This window comes from Triturus cristatus, chromosome 4_1 (genome assembly GCF_964204655.1).
Source record: "Triturus cristatus chromosome 4_1, aTriCri1.1, whole genome shotgun sequence".
Lineage (NCBI taxonomy): Eukaryota > Metazoa > Chordata > Amphibia > Caudata > Salamandridae > Triturus > Triturus cristatus.
In genome coordinates, this window is record NC_140585.1 from 1,096,473,663 (window position 1) to 1,096,493,402 (window position 19,740).

Sequence of the window (19,740 nt, forward strand, 5' to 3'; positions counted from 1 at the left end):
TTCTAGAAGGGCCACAGAGTTTGGGTCGGTGCCAATACAATTATTCTATACCAAGGATGAAAGCAGCAAAATGGAAAACATACAATAATGCACAAACTAATGATCAGACACACAGGATTATGGTGTGGTGGTGGTATATTTGAGCTAGAATACCAAACGTAGCATATAGCATGATAAGCATATGACATGATATTAGGGCAAAATTAAAGAAAACAGAGACTCTACCAAAATATGAAACTTATTCCATACTGAATTCATTCGGCTATATTATTCTTAACTAATTTCACAAATCAATGATGTGTCAGGAAATTGGTCATTTTCTTTAAAGTTTATTTGCAACTATAATGTTTTGTTATGTGTAATGCTATCTTTGATAAGTGCAGCTTGCTATATTCTAAATAGGTAGAATATTAAATGATACGTACCATCAAATTCTGCTGGTCCAACTCCTACTATAATAATCGACATTGGTAGCTTTGAGGCCTTTCAGAGAAAAAAGAAGAAAATATTTTTATGTCGCCTTACCATTTATTATGCTATTGCAAATTCAGTATCTTGCTGGTTTTCCACTAGAGTGCCTAATACTCTCCCAAGGTCTCAGTCATTTCATTTACGTTTACTTTTTAGATTTCTATTTTAATAGCATATCTAACATTGCAAAAGCCCTGTTTTCCACAAAGGTCTCAACTACACAATCCATTCTCAATAAGAATTAATTCAATAACAGTATCTATAGAAAAGCAACAGCCTCCTCCAAACTATCTCACAAGATAATAAACACCACTGCTGACTGCCTCGATCTGCTAGTGAAAGTTTTAAAACAAGCTACTTTTCGGTGGGTAATAATGTTGTTGTGAAAACTCCTCATCCTTGATCAATTATCCCTGGAAGCAAAAACGGACTCCAAAAACATTCATGTTACCTGCTACCACTAGACGTTACACACAGTAAGTACTTCGGCTACTTCAATATTGCCATTGTAGCAAACTAAACAAAAAATACACCAGGCCCTTTATTTCTCCTGAGTATTCAAAGTCTTCATCCATAACAATCTGAATGAATCCTACAAGAGTACCCGATAAATCTGGGTTTCGTGACTTAAAGATGTATAGAGGAACCTCTATTGTACAGAAACAGATTGCCAAAGAAGCAGCGACCAAGCTCGCCAGCTCCTCAAGCATCAGGGTGCAAATGGAAAGGTTAGACACGCAAGTTAATAGAGAATCACGAAGAAACAGTGCAGACAACTTCGATAAGATTTAACTTCAAATGACAAATAACATTAAATAAATTATTTTTCTGACCTCCATTTACATGCTTCATGAGTGCAAACAGTTGCCCCCTCTATGTGTTTTATCATTTGTATTACGTGTTTTCACATGCACCATTCCTCAATGGCATGCATTCCGGATTCAGGCCCAGAACAGTGCAGATCACTATGTGTCCACCATCTATTGTCTGCACACTATCGAAATCATTTATGATGCTGTCTACCAGGCTTTTCCTTGTAAACACTTTGAAAATGCAAACCGCAGTACTCAATTGTTTGGTGCTTCCATTTAAAAAAAAAAAAAAAAAAAATGTGTTTCTCGAGTCCCCCATGGTAATTACTACCTGTTGAGACATTGTCACATGGCACCACAATTCACCCAGGTCTCAATTAGGTCTATGGGTTTCTCCTGTTGTTTCCAATTAACTATCACAGTTCTAACAGCATTAGCCCTAGTGGAATGAGCTCTCAGATCTACCGGAGGGTGCTTTTTGGCCAATGCACAGCAAATCTTAATGCATAGGTCTATCCACTTTGACATAGTCATGTTCTGCACAGCCTTCTCTCTCTTTGCCTCAGGGACCCCACCACCTCTTTTGGGGTCCAACTGATGAGCCTTTCCTTCTCTTTCAAGGTGTGGAGTATGGCAAACAATGCTGGGAGAGTGATGGCTTGTTCAACATGGAAAGGAGTCACAACTTTCGGCAAGAAGCCTGCCTGAGTTCTCAGCATCAGTTTCGAAAAAAGGTGGTGTAGGGCATTTCCTATTTCCTGGCAAACATGAACATGGATAGGACCAAGTGCCCCTTAAGGCTTCAGTAAGGGCTTCACTGAACTGAAAAAGGGCTCAGATGAGGTTGGCCAAGGTTGCAAAACCTCAGGAAGGACATTTGACTTCACTTCAGTTGAAAGCAGTTGAAAGTCCACAACCTCAGTTGCTCACTGAATTACTACAGAAAAGGAAGCACTGTACTCCTTTGGTTGCCACAGAAGCAAATTCAACCCTGTATCAGTGAAAGAATCAAACCCACTGGCATCCTTTAAGTTCATGTAAAGTTTGTCATCATCATAATTGGAGGGTAAATCATCCCCATCCCCACCATTGTCCTTTCTGGTCAGATTTGGAGCCAAAAAAACAGTAACACCACTGAGGGCATCTCTGCAGTAGTGGAAGCAGAGGATCAGATTCAGACTGTATGAGGAACTGGAGCACTGTATGTGATTTGGATCGTTATTGCGGTCGAGTTGATGTCGGTAAGGATACGGACATCAGAGTCCCTACCGGATCCTCCTCTAGTGTCGGCATCAGCATTGATGAAAGGGGGACTGAAACAGGTCTCGGAATTGGGGTAGAAGAATGGTACATTGCTGGTGCTGAACCGGTGTTGCTTTCAAGGGATTCAGACAGCACCATTGATGGATAATCCAGCAGTACTACAGCTGGGAGCCTCAGCAAATACTTGGTGCCTTTGGGGCCCGAATGTATGCCAAAGGAGACGGAAGAGTGCAAAAGATAGACAGCATGGCCTTCTTAAAGGCCTCAAATTACTGCAGTGTTGTCCATGGCTCAAGGAACTTGAGGTGCATCAGGATCAACTGCGTGATTGGAGTCTCAATCAGAAAATTGGGAGCAAGATTGATCAAAAGTTACTTATCTTCAGTAACACTCTTTCTGGTAGTGGCTATCTATCTGCAGATTCCTCATCTTTTAATTATTCCCCAGGCATCAAACTGGATCTGGAAAATTTTGGACAGTAACTCTGCAGCTGGTAGGTGGCACCGTGTGGCTCTGCAATGATGCCATCCACTTTGGAAATTACATGCAGGCCCTATATAGGCACTACTCCAACACTAAAGACAGTTGTTTTACAGGCTGCCCATGCCCCCAGAAAAGACATCAACAGCAAATTCCAGTGTGCAAATTCCTAGACTTGGGATTTTATTTCAGTTTTTCAGAACAGCGTGCTGTCAGGAGTTTCATGCAGCGCTCTTTCAATGCCTTTGGTTGAAGACGCTTGCAGGAACTGTAGTACTCGGAGTCATGATGTTGTCCAGGGAACCACAAGCATTAAGTATGCGGAACCTTGATTGACATTTGTCTATCACAAGTTCCTCAGGGTTTGAACACTGTTCTCTAGACAAGATGTCAGTGTGGGAGTTATGTGGACTCTGTTGACTTTGTATCCAGTGGATAATATCGATACGAAGTCGCGCAACGCCCTCTGCCAGCACGCGGACGTGCTACTGGAAAAAAATTCCAGAGGATTCTAAAGTAAGTAATCTACAGCTAGATATCTCTATCAGGTGGTGGAGATTGCAAAGGTCTAGGTGCAGAACCCTGGCCTGTTGTTGCAACAGCAGTTATTCCCAGAGAGGCAGCCTGCTCAAAGGGCAGATTATCAGGCCCAGAAGTCCTGGGTGCCACGCTCTCTGTTCCCAATCTGAGGCTATTAGGATGACTTCTGCCAGTTGTTCCCGATCTTCTTCAGAACTTGGGGCAGGAGGGATATTGGTGAGTCGTCATACAGGAGTCCCGCATTCCAATATGGGAAGAATGCATCTCCTAGTGAGAGACGCCTTGAAAACTCCAATGTGCAGAATTTCTGACACTGCATGCTCTCGGTGGTGGCGAATAGATCTAGCCAAGGTTTTCCCCATTCTCAGAAGACAACTTGCGCCACCTCTGAGTGTAACTGCCATTTATAATCTGCAAGGCGTTGTCGGCTGAGCTTGTCCGCCCTGGGATTCAAAGGTCCTGTAAGTGGTTTACAACCAGGAAGATTCTTTGATGGTCTAGCCATTACCAGAGGCATATTGCCTTCTGGCACAGGACCCAGGACCTAACATCGCTCTCCTTGTGCAATACCACGTAGTGGTAGTGTTGTCCATAAGCACCAACACCAGCTTGCCTTTGATGGATGGAAGGAAGGCTTTTGGCACCAAGCGGATGGCCCTCACCTCCAGGAGGTTGATATGGAGCAGTGCCTCCGTCTGAGACCAGAAACCTCTGATCCCCTCCTCTCCCAAATGGCTGCCCCAAAACAGAAGGGACATATTGGTGACCACTGTCAACTATGGGAGGAGTAGGGAGAGTGGTCTGCCGCTGACCCAATCACTGCCCAGTAACCACTAATGCAAATCTTTCACAGTCTCCTCCGACATCTGGATGTGGTCAAAGAAGTCCCCTTGAAGCTGGGCCCAATGAGACTTCAGATCCTATTGCAGAGCCTGCAAATGCCACCTGGCATGCTTGCCTAGCAGAATGCACGAGGCCATGAGACCCAGCAGCCTTAGAGTTGACCTCACTGAAATCAAGGACAGAAGCTTGAAGATCAGGATCACAGCCTGAACGTCCTGGGATCTTCTTTCTTGATTAGTCTACCCTAACCTTTGGCTGGAGGGTGGTCATGTTGAGCCTGGGATCTGGGCCTTTCTGGAAGGTCACTACATTTTTTTGCTTTCCTCTGCCTGACTATGTGCAAATTGTACATGCACGGAGGTGTTTGTCCACCCACTGCAGCACAAAGTTCGAAACTTGGCCAGTGTTTCTTGCCACACTTTCTATAGTTGCAAGTTGTTTTCTGTTCCCACAGGACATTGTTGAATACTTCAACAGACACATACACAGTGGCAGCTCCTCCGCTAAGGCAGAGGAGCATCGCCCCACTGCTAATTCAGCAGTGCACAGAAGAAAAATAAAATGATAATAACATAACATTATTATCATTTTATTTTTGTTTGCGGAGCTTGAAGCCAGGTGAAGGCGGGGCTGGGCTCCGTGATGCCAAACAGAGTGAGGAGTGGTTTGCACTCCTCTAAGTGCACATGACGGTTTGGCCAGCCTTTAGGCCCTGCAAAACTGTCATGCACACTTTGCATGTTCTCCATTGGGCTGTGTTGCACAGCCCCATGGAGAAAATGCACAGCCTGAGCGTCCAAACAGGATTCTCAGACCAATCACCAAACTGCTCCTGCAGCATCGTGACTGGCTGGGAGAGCCCGGAAGCCGGGGTGCTTCCGAAAGATCATGAGGAACAGAACAGAGGAGAGACGTGCGGGAGCGCGACGGCGAAGGAAAAGGTACTTTTTTTATTATATTTTTTTTTGTAATCCCTCCCACCCAATCTGCCCACCACCACCATTCTGAGGCGACTGCCACTGCGCGCACACACACAAACACACACTAACTCAAAAAAGACAAGAAAAAGAGTGTTGGATTGTTTGAGTAGAGAATGGCCAAGTTGCATTGTCAAAGCAGTGTATTTTTTAACCTTGCTAAGCCCGTCTTGTCATGGGTTGAATCCTGCAGTAGCCTACTATCCAGGGGTCAGGGTCTGTTTCCTGATGCATTGGTTCAGTTTAAAAGTAACTTCTGCATCTGTCTTCGTGCACTGCATGTGAGTCGCAAGTAATATGGTTGTCTGCACATGGCGGTCCCGAACCATTGGCTTTCAAGATATTACTTTAAAAGCAATAGCCAGGAACTGACAGACATCTTTGTCACATTGTTATTCATGTTGCTCAGCAAAGCGTAAGGCTGCTGCTGAGTCTCTTACATTTTCGCGTATGAGTGAAGTAAAGACATTCTGATTCCTCCAATGAAGTGGCAAGGATAGATCATTAGGAAGTGTTGAATACATTAATTTACCAATAAGTATAGTACTTCATTTCTTGTGGGCTGGATTGATGATGGAGATATGGTTGTTGTGGTTTTGAGGAGCTGTCGAAAACGTGCTAGATCATTTGAGAAACATTTTCTCATATACTGTTTGCTTCTTCATGTCACAATTTTTCTTTTTCCTACCGTATATGTACTATATATTGACTGCACATGATGGATATTAATTTGGCAAACATGTAAAAAGACATTCTAATATCAGATGTAGCGAAGCTGTAAAAACAGAAACAGGAAGAACCCACAATCCCTATTGGCCGTAAAGCTCCCAGCAAACGTGGAAAGTATACCCTGTGAGACAACTACCCTAAAAGATTGTTTGCGGTGGCTTCGCAATGCTTAAGTGATCTTTCTGGAAAAAGTATTTGATCAGATTGAACAACCTTCTCAGTAGTGTAAGAGGAAGAGTGTGAAGGAAGAAACACAAAGGCTAGGCTAGTAGTTGAACCATTTCTTAATATATCCATCAGTAATTTGTTTGTGAACTCATTAATAGTCAGTGGTCAAACATCATGTCGGTGACAAATTCAGAGCCAATATCCCGGCAAGGTTAGAATACTGGCAACTGTGGCACACACACACACCTGACATCACAGATGTAAGTATCACCTTTATGGATCTGATACTTCATACCCAAGGCATGGGTAGTAATATAGTAGGTTAGTATGGAAGGTGGTTATGAAGTACTCATCCTTGTTTTGTCATAAAGTGGAGAAGTGATAAATAACCATAGTGCTGCAAACATCTAGTTTTATTAAAGAAAATGAGGCAGATGTTTAAAATACTCAAAAATCTGAGACTATCCTGGAATACTGAGATCCAACTGGATTTGTGGCTTTGAAACTATTGTTAATGTTTCTCAAGATGCTTCTATGGCTCTTGATGTGATTTTTCTACGTCCTCTTCTGAGTGAAGAGAAGCTTGTTGTATTTGGGTGTGATATGATAGCAGTGCATACATTTCATGTAAACGAATATTTGAAGAGTGGTAAAATGCAAGTGTATTGCAGATGAAACAATTTTCCACCAGAAGCTTGCTGAATGGCTTTGTAGAAGATGGCTGACCAATGAAGAAAATCATACCTCCAAGTGAGGTGTAAATAACATAAACCTTGTTACGATGACTGTCTGGACAATCGTAATCAAGACAATTTTCATGTATATTAGCCAGCTTAGAGTATCAAAAAACACAACTTGCTCAGCTCGCCTATTGCTCTTGTAAATAGATACTACAGTTAGCGACATTTTGAGTTTCAGTGAGAGATTGCTCACTAAATTACTTTATGCCTGAAGGCAACCCTGTTCATATTGAGACAAAGTCATTCCCAGAAAGACTCAACTGAGAACCAAAAACGTAATAGCAAATCTATCCATCACCTTCGAATGTCACCTTGTCACTTCTTCCTGCTTTTACATAATTTATCGGCTTAAAAAGGTTCCTCCTTTTATTCCCTTTGACTTGCAAAAGACAGTAGTGATCGCCCTTGATTATTGTAACGCACTCTATTTAGGGGTAAACAGACGCTTTCAATCTAAGCTACAATCCTTGCAAAATGCAGCGGCTCAACTTCTGTTAAAGCTACCAGACTTTTGGTCTGTTTCCAAGAAAATTCAGTAACTGCATTGGTTAACAGTGTCCGAGTTCAAGACGCTTTGTATGATACATAAAGCCTTGCATGGCACTGGCCCCCTCTATTTCATGAAAACTTTACCTGGTACTCTCCACGGCGATAATGTAGATTCTCCAAGTTTGTGTAGAGAGAATCTGGATTTCATCAAAGACGCGGAGGCTAGCATTATGCATATTACTTTTATTGCCACCTCCTTGCAGCACTTCAAAGTATTACATCACTAAACATCTAAAGTCTAGAACTTAGAATGTCAAACAATAGACCACATCACAGCAGCCATCTTCCTCTTTTAGGCTGCTCCTCATGCAAACATCAACTCTTAATCTTGAACAAAAATTCCTTCATTTCCTGCTTTACTGGACATCTGAAAAACCCAAAATTCCATAAATAATCTGATGTCCCATAATAATAATCTCCTTACAAACATAAATTATTCTAATAAAACCTTAACTACTCCACACCCCCTCCAATAATAAAACAGTAGGGTGGGAGGGATAATGCTAGCCTCTGCGTCTTTAATGAAATCCAGATTTACTCTACACAAACTTGGAGAATCTGCATTTCATGACAAGATCGGAGACTATCATTATGCATGTTCAAAGCGGTGATAAAACCACAGATGAAACATGACCGAAAGGTATCAAATAAAATTTTGCAAAAACATCCTCATTTGTCCAATCTGCTGCATGCAAAATTTCCTCCAAACGACTACCGGACAAAAAAACCTTACTGAATGTGCACCATATTCTTGCGAATTCACACCTGCTTCAAACATACACAATCTCACCCACCTAGCAATAGTAGCCGTAGAAACTGGCCTAAAGGGTCTCACATAAGAAAACAACAACTTATCATCTCCATGCTTGCTGTATTCACTCATCCTACCCTCGTACTCTCTCAAGCATCTTAACACACACAACTTAGGATGTTCATTAAATGTAGGATAAAATATTGATGTTGACATGCATTTTGACCTCTATGTAATAGTAAAAATCATCCCCTCTGGATTAAAACACCTGTTACTAATATCTAAATTTCCTACTTCAGAAACTCTCCTAAAAGAAATAAGACACAAAAGACTTGCCAGTTTCCCATATAACTGCTTCAGACTCAAATACCTATTAGCTGGCCATCCTTCAAACAAACTTAAAATCTTGTTAACATCCTACAAACCACTATATCTTGGCTTAGGAGGTCTCCTCAACTTGTCTCCTTTCATTACTCTACATACCAAAGGCTCTCATCCAATAGAACAACCTCCTACCAAATTATGACCTGCAGCAACTGCAGACCTATAACAATTGATTGTCCAGTAACTCAAACCTTTTTCATACAAAGAAGATAAAAAAAATTGCCAATTCTATGGCAGATGCCTCCACGGGATCCAAAACCCTTTCCATGCACCAACCAAACTACTTCCTTCATGCTCCCAAATATCTTTTCCTGGTACCTGGTGCCCACGACTCCTTGAGCAACTCCTGAGCCTGCTCTGAAAGATCTCTGAACTGTTCTCCTCTCCTGAAATCCTCCATACAAGAAGGCTCAAAGCCCCTTCTGAAACCAAAGGATGAAAAACTCCTTCCTCTCCCAGAAGAACGTCTTCTGGATCCGGAATCAACAAAGGTTCCTCTATTGCCAACTCTAAAAGACCTGGAAACCAAGTCTGACCAGCCCAAAACGGCCTCACCAACACCAGCTGACACCTCTGCCTCCTCACCAACAATAACACTCTCTTAATCAATGCAAATGGGTGAAAAGAATACCCCAAACTTTCCTCCAATCCTGCTCGAACGCATCCACCTCCTCTGCCAATGGGTCCGGCCTCCAACTGAAAAACGTTTCAACTGTAAAGTCAGCCTTGACGCAAACATATCCTACTCCAGTGGACCCCAAACTTGTAATATTCTTCTGAAATACTGAACATTCAGCTTCCAATCGCTGTCATCTCTGAGATATCTCAAATTCCAGTCTACTACTACATTGCACTGACTTGGTAAATACTCTGGCTGCAAACCAATTTTCTCTTCCAAACAAAACTCCAAATCTACTTCGCCGACTGAGTCAGATTCCTCGACCTGCTTCCACCTTAGCGGTTTATGTACCGATCTGCAGAAACGTTGCCCATTTTCAACAAAACATTGAAACTCCTATTTTTTTCCCAAAACTCCTTAAGGCATAAAGACCTGCCTTCATTTCCAAACCATTTATGTGCTCCAACCTCTCCTCAAAGAACCATCTTCCACCTGTCTCTTAATTCTCCAAACATGCTATCCAGCTAAGAAGGCTTGCATCCGTCTCCAACACAAAATCTGGGCATATCCCAAATACTGCTCTGCCATTCCAAACTTCTAGACTCTCTAACCACCAAACCAACTCCTCCCGAGCCTCTGCAGAAATAACGACCTGATCTCCATACCACAAGCCTTCCCTGTGTGCGTCTGCCTTCATTCTCTGCAAAGCACTGTAATGAAGAGGCCCAGGAAATACTGCCTGAAGAGGAAAACAAACCAACCACTCTTGCCAAAGATCTCTGAATGACTCTTTCTTTTCTCAACAAACCTTTCACTTGCGATTTTATTTTCTTCACCTTTTTTTCTGGCAAACTTAAAGATTTCTCCACAGTGTTCACTACGAAACCTAAAAACTCCAAAAACTGATTTGGGACTAAAACAGATTGCTCCCTGTTTACTACAAATCCCAAACCTTCTAAAAGATCTATAGTTACGACTAACTGACTCTTCCACTCCTTCTGACTCTGAAACATTATCAAAAAATCGTCCAGATACATAATCATTCTCACACCTCTCGCTCTGAAAAACTTTGCCACAGGCCTCAACATCTTTGTGAAACACTAGGGTGCTGATGCCAGAACAAATGGAAGGGAAGTAAATTGGTACAGCTGTCCCATCCATCTGAACTGTAATAGTGAAGTAAGCATCCTTCAGATCTAACTTCACTAACCAATCGTCTGCATGCAGGATATCTTTCACAAGATAGATACCCTCCATCTTGAAATGCCTGTAAACCACATAATGATTTAGCCCTCATAAATTTATTACCGGCCTCCATCCTTTTACTTTCTTTTCCACCAAACAAATGGTACTTACAAAACCTCTGTCTTCTTCTGAAACCACTTTTATTGCCCCTTTCTGCAACATCTCCAAGACCTCTGCTCCTACAATTTCCTGCAATACTTCTTTGAAAACCGATTGACTTGGCTCCTTCATCTGTTTTGGCATCTCCACCAACTCCAACATATAACCCTTTAAATTATGGATAACCCAACTGTCTTTTGTTATCTTTTCCCAATTCTTCACAAATAATCTCAACCTTCCCCCTACCTTGCCTGGGGAAGAACCAAAAACAGTCTTCATACTTACTCTGTGCTCGAACCTTTGCTTGTCGCATCCTGCCTGCTGTTCTTCCTCTTTGGGGATAAAATCCAGTCACAGACTGGTAACCCCTGAAAGCGTCTTATCCATTTGACTGGTATAGTGCCCTTGAAAATGACCAGCAAGGGAAACGGGCCCTTGCCCGGCCTTGTCAAAAACACCCCTACCAAACACTCTTCTTAGGTATGTTTGTGCTTTATCCAGACTGGGGAAGGTAGACACATACTTCCCTACTCCCTCCACCATTCCTTCTCCGAAAAGGTATCCTTTAGGATCCTCTGCTGGTTCCTTCTTTGAAAAATCCCCCAACTTAGGACTAATGCTCATTAGGACTGCTTTGCGCCTCCCCGATGTCAAAGCTGTGTTTGCATTATCTAACAAACATACAGCCCTTTGAGACCAACCTCTCAACAACTCATTATCCACATGAACATTTTTCATTTTAGCCTCCTCTGCCATGTCAAGAATTCTGGCCAAAGGCCCAAATACATCCAATAATCTATCTTGACATTGTTTGAGCGCGGTCTCTAGACCCTTCAGAGTGTCACTCCCCATTTTAAATAGAAAACTTTTTAAATCTGGGTCAAGTTCCGGAGTCATGCAACATTTTCCCTCAACAACAGGACGTGAATATTCTGCTCTCATGACCGCCCTGGCTTCTTTCTACAATGGCCTTCTAATCCAAAGCTTTATAAACTCCGCAACATGAGGCAAAGGCCACCAATCAGGATGTCTTATTAGCTCTGGTCTAAACATATCCTCTCCTTGAGGATCCTTAACTAAACCTTTTTTCTTTCTTTCCTTATCCACCTTATCCTTATCCATGTCCCAACCATCATCATAGTAATCATCTAAAATGAATTCATCTTCATCATTCTCACTTTCTTTCTTTATCCCTGTATTCATCTTGTGACTCATCCATTTCTCTTGTGCTGCTTTGGACACCCTCATTTGTGCTGCGAAGGACACCATCTCCATTTGTGGCGCCAGGCTCACCATTCCATTTTTTAAAACATTTTACTCCTATCTCTATATTATTTAATTTTCTTGCTCTCTTCCCATAAACTCTATTCTCATTACTTTCTTCATCATCTAATGACCAATATTCCTCTTCTGAACACTCTTCTGCTCTCCTTTTTCTCTTCATAACACTCTTTAAAACTTCCTTCATCAAAGTCTTTATCTCATCATGCACTATTTTTCTCAAATCTGCTTCTCCTGTACCTGAAGTATGTGCATTCTCATTTGTCTCCATGACTCACCTTCCAGTCACCACTATTTATCTCAATTCTTTTTAAATGTTCTTATTTTTCTTTTTTTAGTTTTAATAAACTTTTTATCCCTCAGTAACTCAAAAATGCCTAAAATGCCTGTTCGCTAATCAATAATCCTCCTCCTGACTAAAATCAGCTGTTTATAGAGATGAAACTATCTCTGCTCGTGCGCACGCCACCCGATGCATACACAGTGCATCATTTAGCGCACTAGCCTTCTCTAAAGATGGCCGCGATGCGTCCCCACGTACGTATGCATGATGATGCACCTCGGCCTGCCGATTTCCCACATGCTCCAAGCTGCTCCTGACTACTAAACTCGGAGAAAATGTTTGAATCACGTCACGAGCCGCAAATTACATGCGTGCTCGCGCCGCAACGACTAAATCTGTAAAAACATTTTTTTTTTATATATCTAGCAACAAACCCTCTAATAAACCAATATTAACCCATACATTGGGTTCATAAAATAAAATATACAAATCACATTAACTAAATTAAACAAAACAGCTATATTTCACTCATACCTTAAAAAATCCAACACATCAAAATACTTTAAACACACTAAAACTTATCTTCTATAAACAAACCTTCATATCTATAACACACAACAGCACATGTATCTTTCAAGGAGCAGCAAATAAAAGAGGAAGATGGCTGCTGTGATGTGGTTTATATATTGTTGGACATTCTTAGTTCTAGAGTTTAGATGTTTATTGATTTAAAATACTTTGAAGAGCTGCAAGGAGGTGGCAATAAAAGTAATATGCATAATGCTAGCCTGTGGTCTTGTCATGAAATTAAGATCCCCTCATTCCTATTTTATTATGACTCTCAAAATTAAAAAAAAGTCTAGATGGTGGGGGTAGGAGATTCTCCTATATGGGCAGCAAATTGTGTAATGCTTTCCCCTGTATTTAAGATCCCAATCAAGCCATATCCTTCCCAGGAAATCTTTAAAAACCTGGATCTTTACTCACACTGTCAACTCAAGTAAGTCATCTGTTTCTCTTTGCTGTTCTTGAAGTTCGCCAAGACACCTTGGTATTTGTGCGCTATAGAAAACTCTTACTTATTTACTTACCTCTCTATGAAATCTATTGGGAGCTGCCTAAATATTTTTGATTTTTTATCAGTGATGAAAAAGTTTACTGTCCATCTTTTAGCACAGTTTCAAGCTTATGAAAAGTAAAGAGAGACTTGGTACTGAGAAGGAGAAATAGTTCCATTACCCTAACAGATGTAATTGCGCAAATTGAATCATCAATGAGGTACAAAGTAGTTGTGAACTACAGCTATGACCTGATTTTAGAAATATTTTCTTTCAAAGATTTACCTTAGATCATGGAGTAAGGTGATAAATACATGTGGAATATTAATTCCATGGTCATCCTTGGGAGGAGTGAGTTTGATGGATGATTATCTTTTTCATCAAGGATAGCAGGTTATAGGGTAAGATCAGTAGATGTTTGATATAATAGAAGGGATAAGGAAGGGCCTTATGTTTGCAAATGTGTGACAATGTTGTGCAGTTCTTAAGTCTCCTCCTTGCCACCAGGTCTTTTGGATGGAATATCCCTCTTATGCACCTCTGCTGCTGCAAGAGGTGGATAGCGTGCTGGTCTTGAGGTCATGAGATGCATCCCTCTTCTTTTGCTGCTCTCAGCAATGAGTGATTAATTCATATTTAATCTCACTTCTTTATAATATTGCACTATTGTATTGTCTTTTACTTTGCTGTTGCAAAAGGCTGCTCATTAAGGTTTAAAGCATTGTAGGTCTTATTTTGTGTGCTTTATTTTTCTATATTTCTGAGAGCTTCTAGTCTTAGATTTTCCTTTTTGTATATTTAGCTTGTTTAGTTAACACAAGTTCTAGAACAAGTCATCTGTATTTGTCTTATTATCCTTTCCCTAATTTATGTTGCTTCAAATACGTGTTTTCTTTTTTATAGTGATGCTTGAGGTGCCATGTCTCATGGCTTTTATGTGGCTGAAGTCTATCTTTTTCCCAGTAGCTATTTGCACCAATAATTTCCCTGAGGAGGTTCCTAAGTGAGACGCCGCCATGTTACAGCTGATCACTCACCGAGGACACCTTTGCATCATGTGCTCATGTGTGATGAGTAGGTTCAATGCAGACAATCAGAGGCAGCAGGAATATACATCCCCTTAACTGAGAACACAATAAAGTATTACTGACACCTGAGGTAATGTTTCTCTCAATGAACATGAGACCAACTGTAATGTAATGGCACTGAAAGGATACACACAAATCACCAGACCAAGATGCCATAGTCCTCCCTTTGCACATAAACACACACAGTATGCTTTCATCCTCAATGATATACAACCATAGACATACACAAGAAAATATTTACCACATACATACTACCAGTGGGGGGGATCAGCACGACTCGTGGGGGGGAGGGGGCAGGCACGGGGGGAGTAGGGACGTGGCTGCTTATAATAATTAAAAAATTAAACTTACCTTACCGGGTCCCGTGTCTTCTCTCCTGCTCCCCTTTGTACGGCTCTAGGTCGGAACAGGAAGCAAGCAGCCAGGCTCCCATGCCTAAGCCAATCACAATGCTCCAATGGAGCGTTGCGATTGGTCTGAATGCTGTGACATGGTGCTCAGCCAGGAGCTGGAGAGGTGAACATGTTCTCCATGCAGGCTGTAACGCAGGGGAGTGCTAATGACTGTTTTGGGCATCCAGAGTGAGCCGACGAAACAGTCACTGCGTACAGCCACAGAAGTGTTCTATCACTCCTCCCCTGCAGCTCCACCCTGCCCCCTCACACACTGCCACAGAGGAGGAAAAAATAATACGATAATGACATTCCGTTATTATGATTTTATTTTTTCCTTTATTTGCTGCTCGTAGTAGTGGAGCTACGCTCCCCCACCATAGCGGAGGAGCCGCCACTGATTGTTTATACTTGTTACTGCGGGCTAGCCACTGTACTCTAAATCAGGCCCTAAGTTACACAAGTCTGGTGGCCTGTTGAAATGGCTTACTTGAGCTAAATACCATGGAATGCTATCTAAAGAGTAGAAATGTAAGTCACAATGGAAATGATGAATCGCAATCAAATTTATATTTTTTGTTTTGTTGTTCTCTATTGAAGATGATAGTATACCTCCTCGGTGAAAGCTTTTTAACATCCTACGGGTACGGTTTTCAAAGGCGGACGCCTGAACATCATATTGGGGAGAAGCTGAATTAGAATTTCCATGGATGAACTGTATTGATTCGCTCCACACATGAACTTGAATGGGGCATCTTCGACGATTTCTTTAGGCAAAGTGTCTCTTTTATTACTGAAGCTTTTATTTCACTACTGACCAATCAAAGCACTAACATAATTACTTAACACATTTTAAATATTAGTCTGAAAGATGCTGCTGTTACTTATCATCGTAAACATATCAACATTTTCTATACTCACATTAACTATGGACTCCTTTGTTTGAGCCATGTCAGATATTACTCCATCGGTAATTATCAGCAGAATGAAATACTGGGAACCATCTTTTACTGAAGAAGCGTATCTAAACAAAAGAAAAAAAGACCAGTATAGTAGAAAAATGATTTGAGCTCTTTGATTGCTGGAATGCATATTTTGTGTACTTGCAATACAGACCAGTACATCATATTGTTTGCTGGGTCAAAGTAGCTAAACAAACGCTCACCAGGGGAAGAATTGCATTTTCCTTACCTGTTCCTTAGCAATCACCTTCCTCCTCCATCTTTCTCTTCACAGTCACCCAGGAGCACTATGTGTTCCGGGCACAGCATTCACCCATAAAAAATTCCCCACCCAACATGGTGGCCTGACAGGAAGTACCTGTCACCTGACCTATAAGGGTGGGGTAATCCCACACCACATCCTATCTTTTTCTCTGTGTTCCGACTGGAACACCCATAGATGTTGCATTGCTATGCTGTGATGAGTATGTTTTACTTTTGATTCATTGGACTGCTATAGCGTCTCCATATTTTCCCTTTTAGTTTTTTGTTATTATTTCTGTACTGCCACCGCTCCCGCTCCTGGCGTTGGTGCGGCCATTTGTCAGTATTTCCCTGTAACCTCTGCTCCCACATCGAGTGCTTTCCTGTTTTTTATGCCTTATTTACGTCGCCGCTCCTGCGCTGAGCGACTAGGGAGTGGCGGTGGTGTGTTTTGGTTTTGTCCTTGCGCCACTCCTGTGTTTTAGCGGTAAGGAGCAGCGGTCACTGCTCATGGCATGTGCGCCTCAGATGCGCCCGAGCATTTCCGCTACTTGGACAGGGCTTCCTGCTTGCGGCTTACCTGATTTGTCGTCCACCCGGCTGGTACTTCCTCCTCTGCAAGGCGGTTCCTGGGGAGGTATAGGCACAGGATTACCGTCTTCGGTGTGCCACATCAAGGGGGCAGTGCCGGTTGCTTTGCAACGGTGTCTCTCACGTGCACTTAATGGTTTGTTCTTCCTCCATTTCGGCAGTTGTGTTTTGTGGGCAACCATGGAGGGTAAACGCTCTGAGAAGCGTAAACATCAGTCTTCTAATTCTGAGTCTGAGCCTGCTTTCGCCCAGCAGTCTGTGAACATGACTCTTGATGCCTTTCAGGCCATGATCAATAAGGCAGTGGATTCTGCTTTCGCGGCTCGGGAGGGACTGGTGCCCAAAGTTCCCCTATTTTCTTCTCTGCCTGACCCAGACTCTGATGGTTTGGATGAGGAACAGCGGGCACACTTTGTTAAGGGCGCTGAGTTGAAGGAAGTGATGACTCACTTGAAGGACAATTTGGCCTTTCAAACAGTGGTTCCTCTGGATGAGGAGGAGGATTTTTTTCTCTCAGTACCGCTGGAAGGAACCTGATGCTCTTCCCATCCATAAAGACATCTGCGGGCTTTTATCCAGGGAATGGTCTGATGTTGAGAAGGCTAGGTTTCCTCGCAAAGAAGTATCTTCATCAGAATTTCCTGGCTGAGTTCCCCCCTCAAGTGAAGGTGGAATCTAAGATGGTGGGCCTGGCTTCCAGTGGTTCCATCATCTCAGAGGATGCCTCTCCTAGCGATACGGTTGAGGAGAAGGATGAAAGTGCTACCAAGTGGGATTACTCTGCCGCTAACGTTTCCATTAGGGCTGGTGCATACGCCTCATATGTGGTTCAATCGCTCCTTCATGATTTTCAGGTCTTGTCAGAGGACCTTCAGCAAAGGGAGGATGTCAATTCGCATCTGATTCTTATAGAATTGAAGGTACGCTTCTTATCCGACTTTACCTTTGACTCTATATCCGTTTCGGCTGCCATTACTGGTTCCATTGTTTCTGCTCAGCAAAACATCTAGATGAGGTCGTGGAAGGTGGAGGCCTCCCAGAAGTCCCTCCTGTCACGTTTGCCCTTTGATCGGGCTAAGTTGTTTGGCCCTCAGCTGGAGGATCTGCTGAAGAAATCGGTGGAAGATCATAAGCTCCTGACACCTCTGTGGCCTGCAGTGAGAGTTCAGGACTTTGGTTCTCGGCGAACGTTTTGGGAATCTCCCCTCGAATGGGAAGGGGTCCTTCCAGCAATTTTGTTGGAGGGGCCATGGACGTGGCATCCCCTTCTCTGATAAGTCCCGGAACCAGCCCGCAGGAGCTGCCCTTCCCAACTCCACTCCAAAATCCTATCTCGGGTGCGCGGCCGAATTAGATAATATTCTTCCGCTTGGACATGCGACGCCACCTACTCCTGGGTTCTTCGCCTAGTGGTCGAAGGAGATTCTATCGACTTCTCTTCTCGCCCTCCAGATATTTTCGGCCCAACTCCGACTCCTCTGATCCTCTGAAACTACTGGGTTTGAAGCAGGGGATCTTGGAACTTCTCCAGAAGGGTGCCATCATTCCTGTTACCGTGAATGAGTTGGGTCAGGGTTGTTAACTCTTTAATGTTCCTGGTGTCAGGGGGTTTCCGCCCTGTTCTGGATCTCAAGACCGTGAATGCCTATGTGCCTTACCAGAGGTTCACTATTGTGAGTTTGCAGAAGATTCCGCCACTTGCTTCCCCTGGGGCCTTTCTGACGTCCTTGGATCTTTTGGATACTTATTTCCATATTCCTGTGCATTATCTCTACCAGAGTTATTTGCTGTTCTTTGCCCTGGCACAACATTTCCAATTTTGCACCCTCCCCTTTGGTTTGGCCTCCGCCCCTCGGGTGTTTACAAAGGTTCTGGCTCCCCTGGTGGGTCTGTTGCATGCACAGGGTGTTTTTGTTTCCCTACTTTGATGACTGGCTAAATTCTTCCTCGTCTTTCCTTAAGGCCCAGGAGGATGTGGCGTTGGTGCGGAATTGTCTGGAGACACATGGGTTCCTTGTGAATCTCAGCAAATCCCACCTCATCCTGTCTCAGGAACTCCAATTCATCGGCCCTCTCTTCAATACCCAGTTGGGGATGGTGTTTCTTCCTCCAGCTCACCAGCTTTAGTTCAGGTCTCATCTGGAGTCCCTCCTGTCTGCCCCGTCGTCTTCCGCAAGAGATTGGTTGCGGGCTCAGGGGGACATGGCTACTTCCCTTTTCCTGGTCCCTTGGGCTTGCAGACACCTCTTCCATCTGGTGTTTCATCTTCTGTCTCACTGGAATCAGGTGTCCCGGGATTATGATGCCTCAGTTGCGGTGACTCCCATAGTTTCTCTCCAGCTGCGCTGGTGGCTGCTGCTGGACAACCTGGCGAAAAGGGTGCACCTGGATCTTCCTGTGCCCTGTTCCCTGATGACCAATGCCAGCCCTTGTGGTTGGGGGGCCACCCTCAGGACTCTTTCTTCTCAGGGTCTTTGGACTCCAGGGGAGAGCTGGATGTCTTCAAATTGGACAGAACTGGCAGAGGTGTTCAAGGCTCTTCTGCACTTTGTCCCTCATCTGAAGGACCGGTGGGTTCAGGTCCGGACGGACAATCAGGTGGCACTTGCCTATTTGAATAATTTGGGGGGCACTCACTCTCCACTTTTGACTCTCCTGCTGGATCAGATTGGGGGTTGGGCAGAAGCCAACCTGTTGGGTTTGACAGCAATCTATCTGCTGGGGAGGGAGAATGGGCGTGTGGATCAACTGAGTCGCCTTCTTCCTTCCTCGATTTCATTTTCCCCGTCTCCTCTCCTTTTTTGGAAGATTACGGGGCGGTTTGGGAGGCCTTTGTTCGATCTCTTTGCCTCCCCTAAAGATGCTCTTCTGCAAAGGTTTTGCACCCTTCTTCCTTGTAGGGAGGCATGGGGGATGGACGCCCTGAGTTTCCCTTGGCCTTAGGGGTCTTCTATTTGCCTTTCTTCCCTTTCCCCTTCTCAGTAGGGTGTTGGCAAAGATCAGGAAGGTGGGGGTGGTTGTGCTGTTGGTGGCCCTCTTTTGGCCTCACCATCTTTGGTATCCACTCCTGCTCTGTTTGGCTGTTGCTCCCCCTTGGAGGTTCCTGCTGTCCCCTTCTCCACTCCGCTTTCCTCCCCTGTCTCACTAGGCACTCAGCCAGTTGGCATTGGGG

At 43.4% G+C, this 19,740-nt stretch overlaps 1 protein-coding gene across 3 annotated transcripts in view; it reads right to left on the reverse strand.

Annotated features, from left to right (window-relative positions):
* CPNE8 (copine 8) overlaps nucleotides 1–19,740 on the reverse strand; it is a 961,735-nt gene that overhangs the window by 104,974 nt on the left and 837,021 nt on the right. For all 3 annotated transcript variants that reach the window (XM_085654090.1, XM_085654092.1, XM_085654091.1), the window contains 2 exons: nucleotides 15,694–15,796; nucleotides 426–483 (listed from right to left, as the gene is read on the reverse strand). In XM_085654090.1, the coding sequence (XP_085510216.1) occupies nucleotides 426–483; nucleotides 15,694–15,796 (161 nt within the window). The remainder of the gene's footprint in view (nucleotides 1–425; nucleotides 484–15,693; nucleotides 15,797–19,740) is intronic.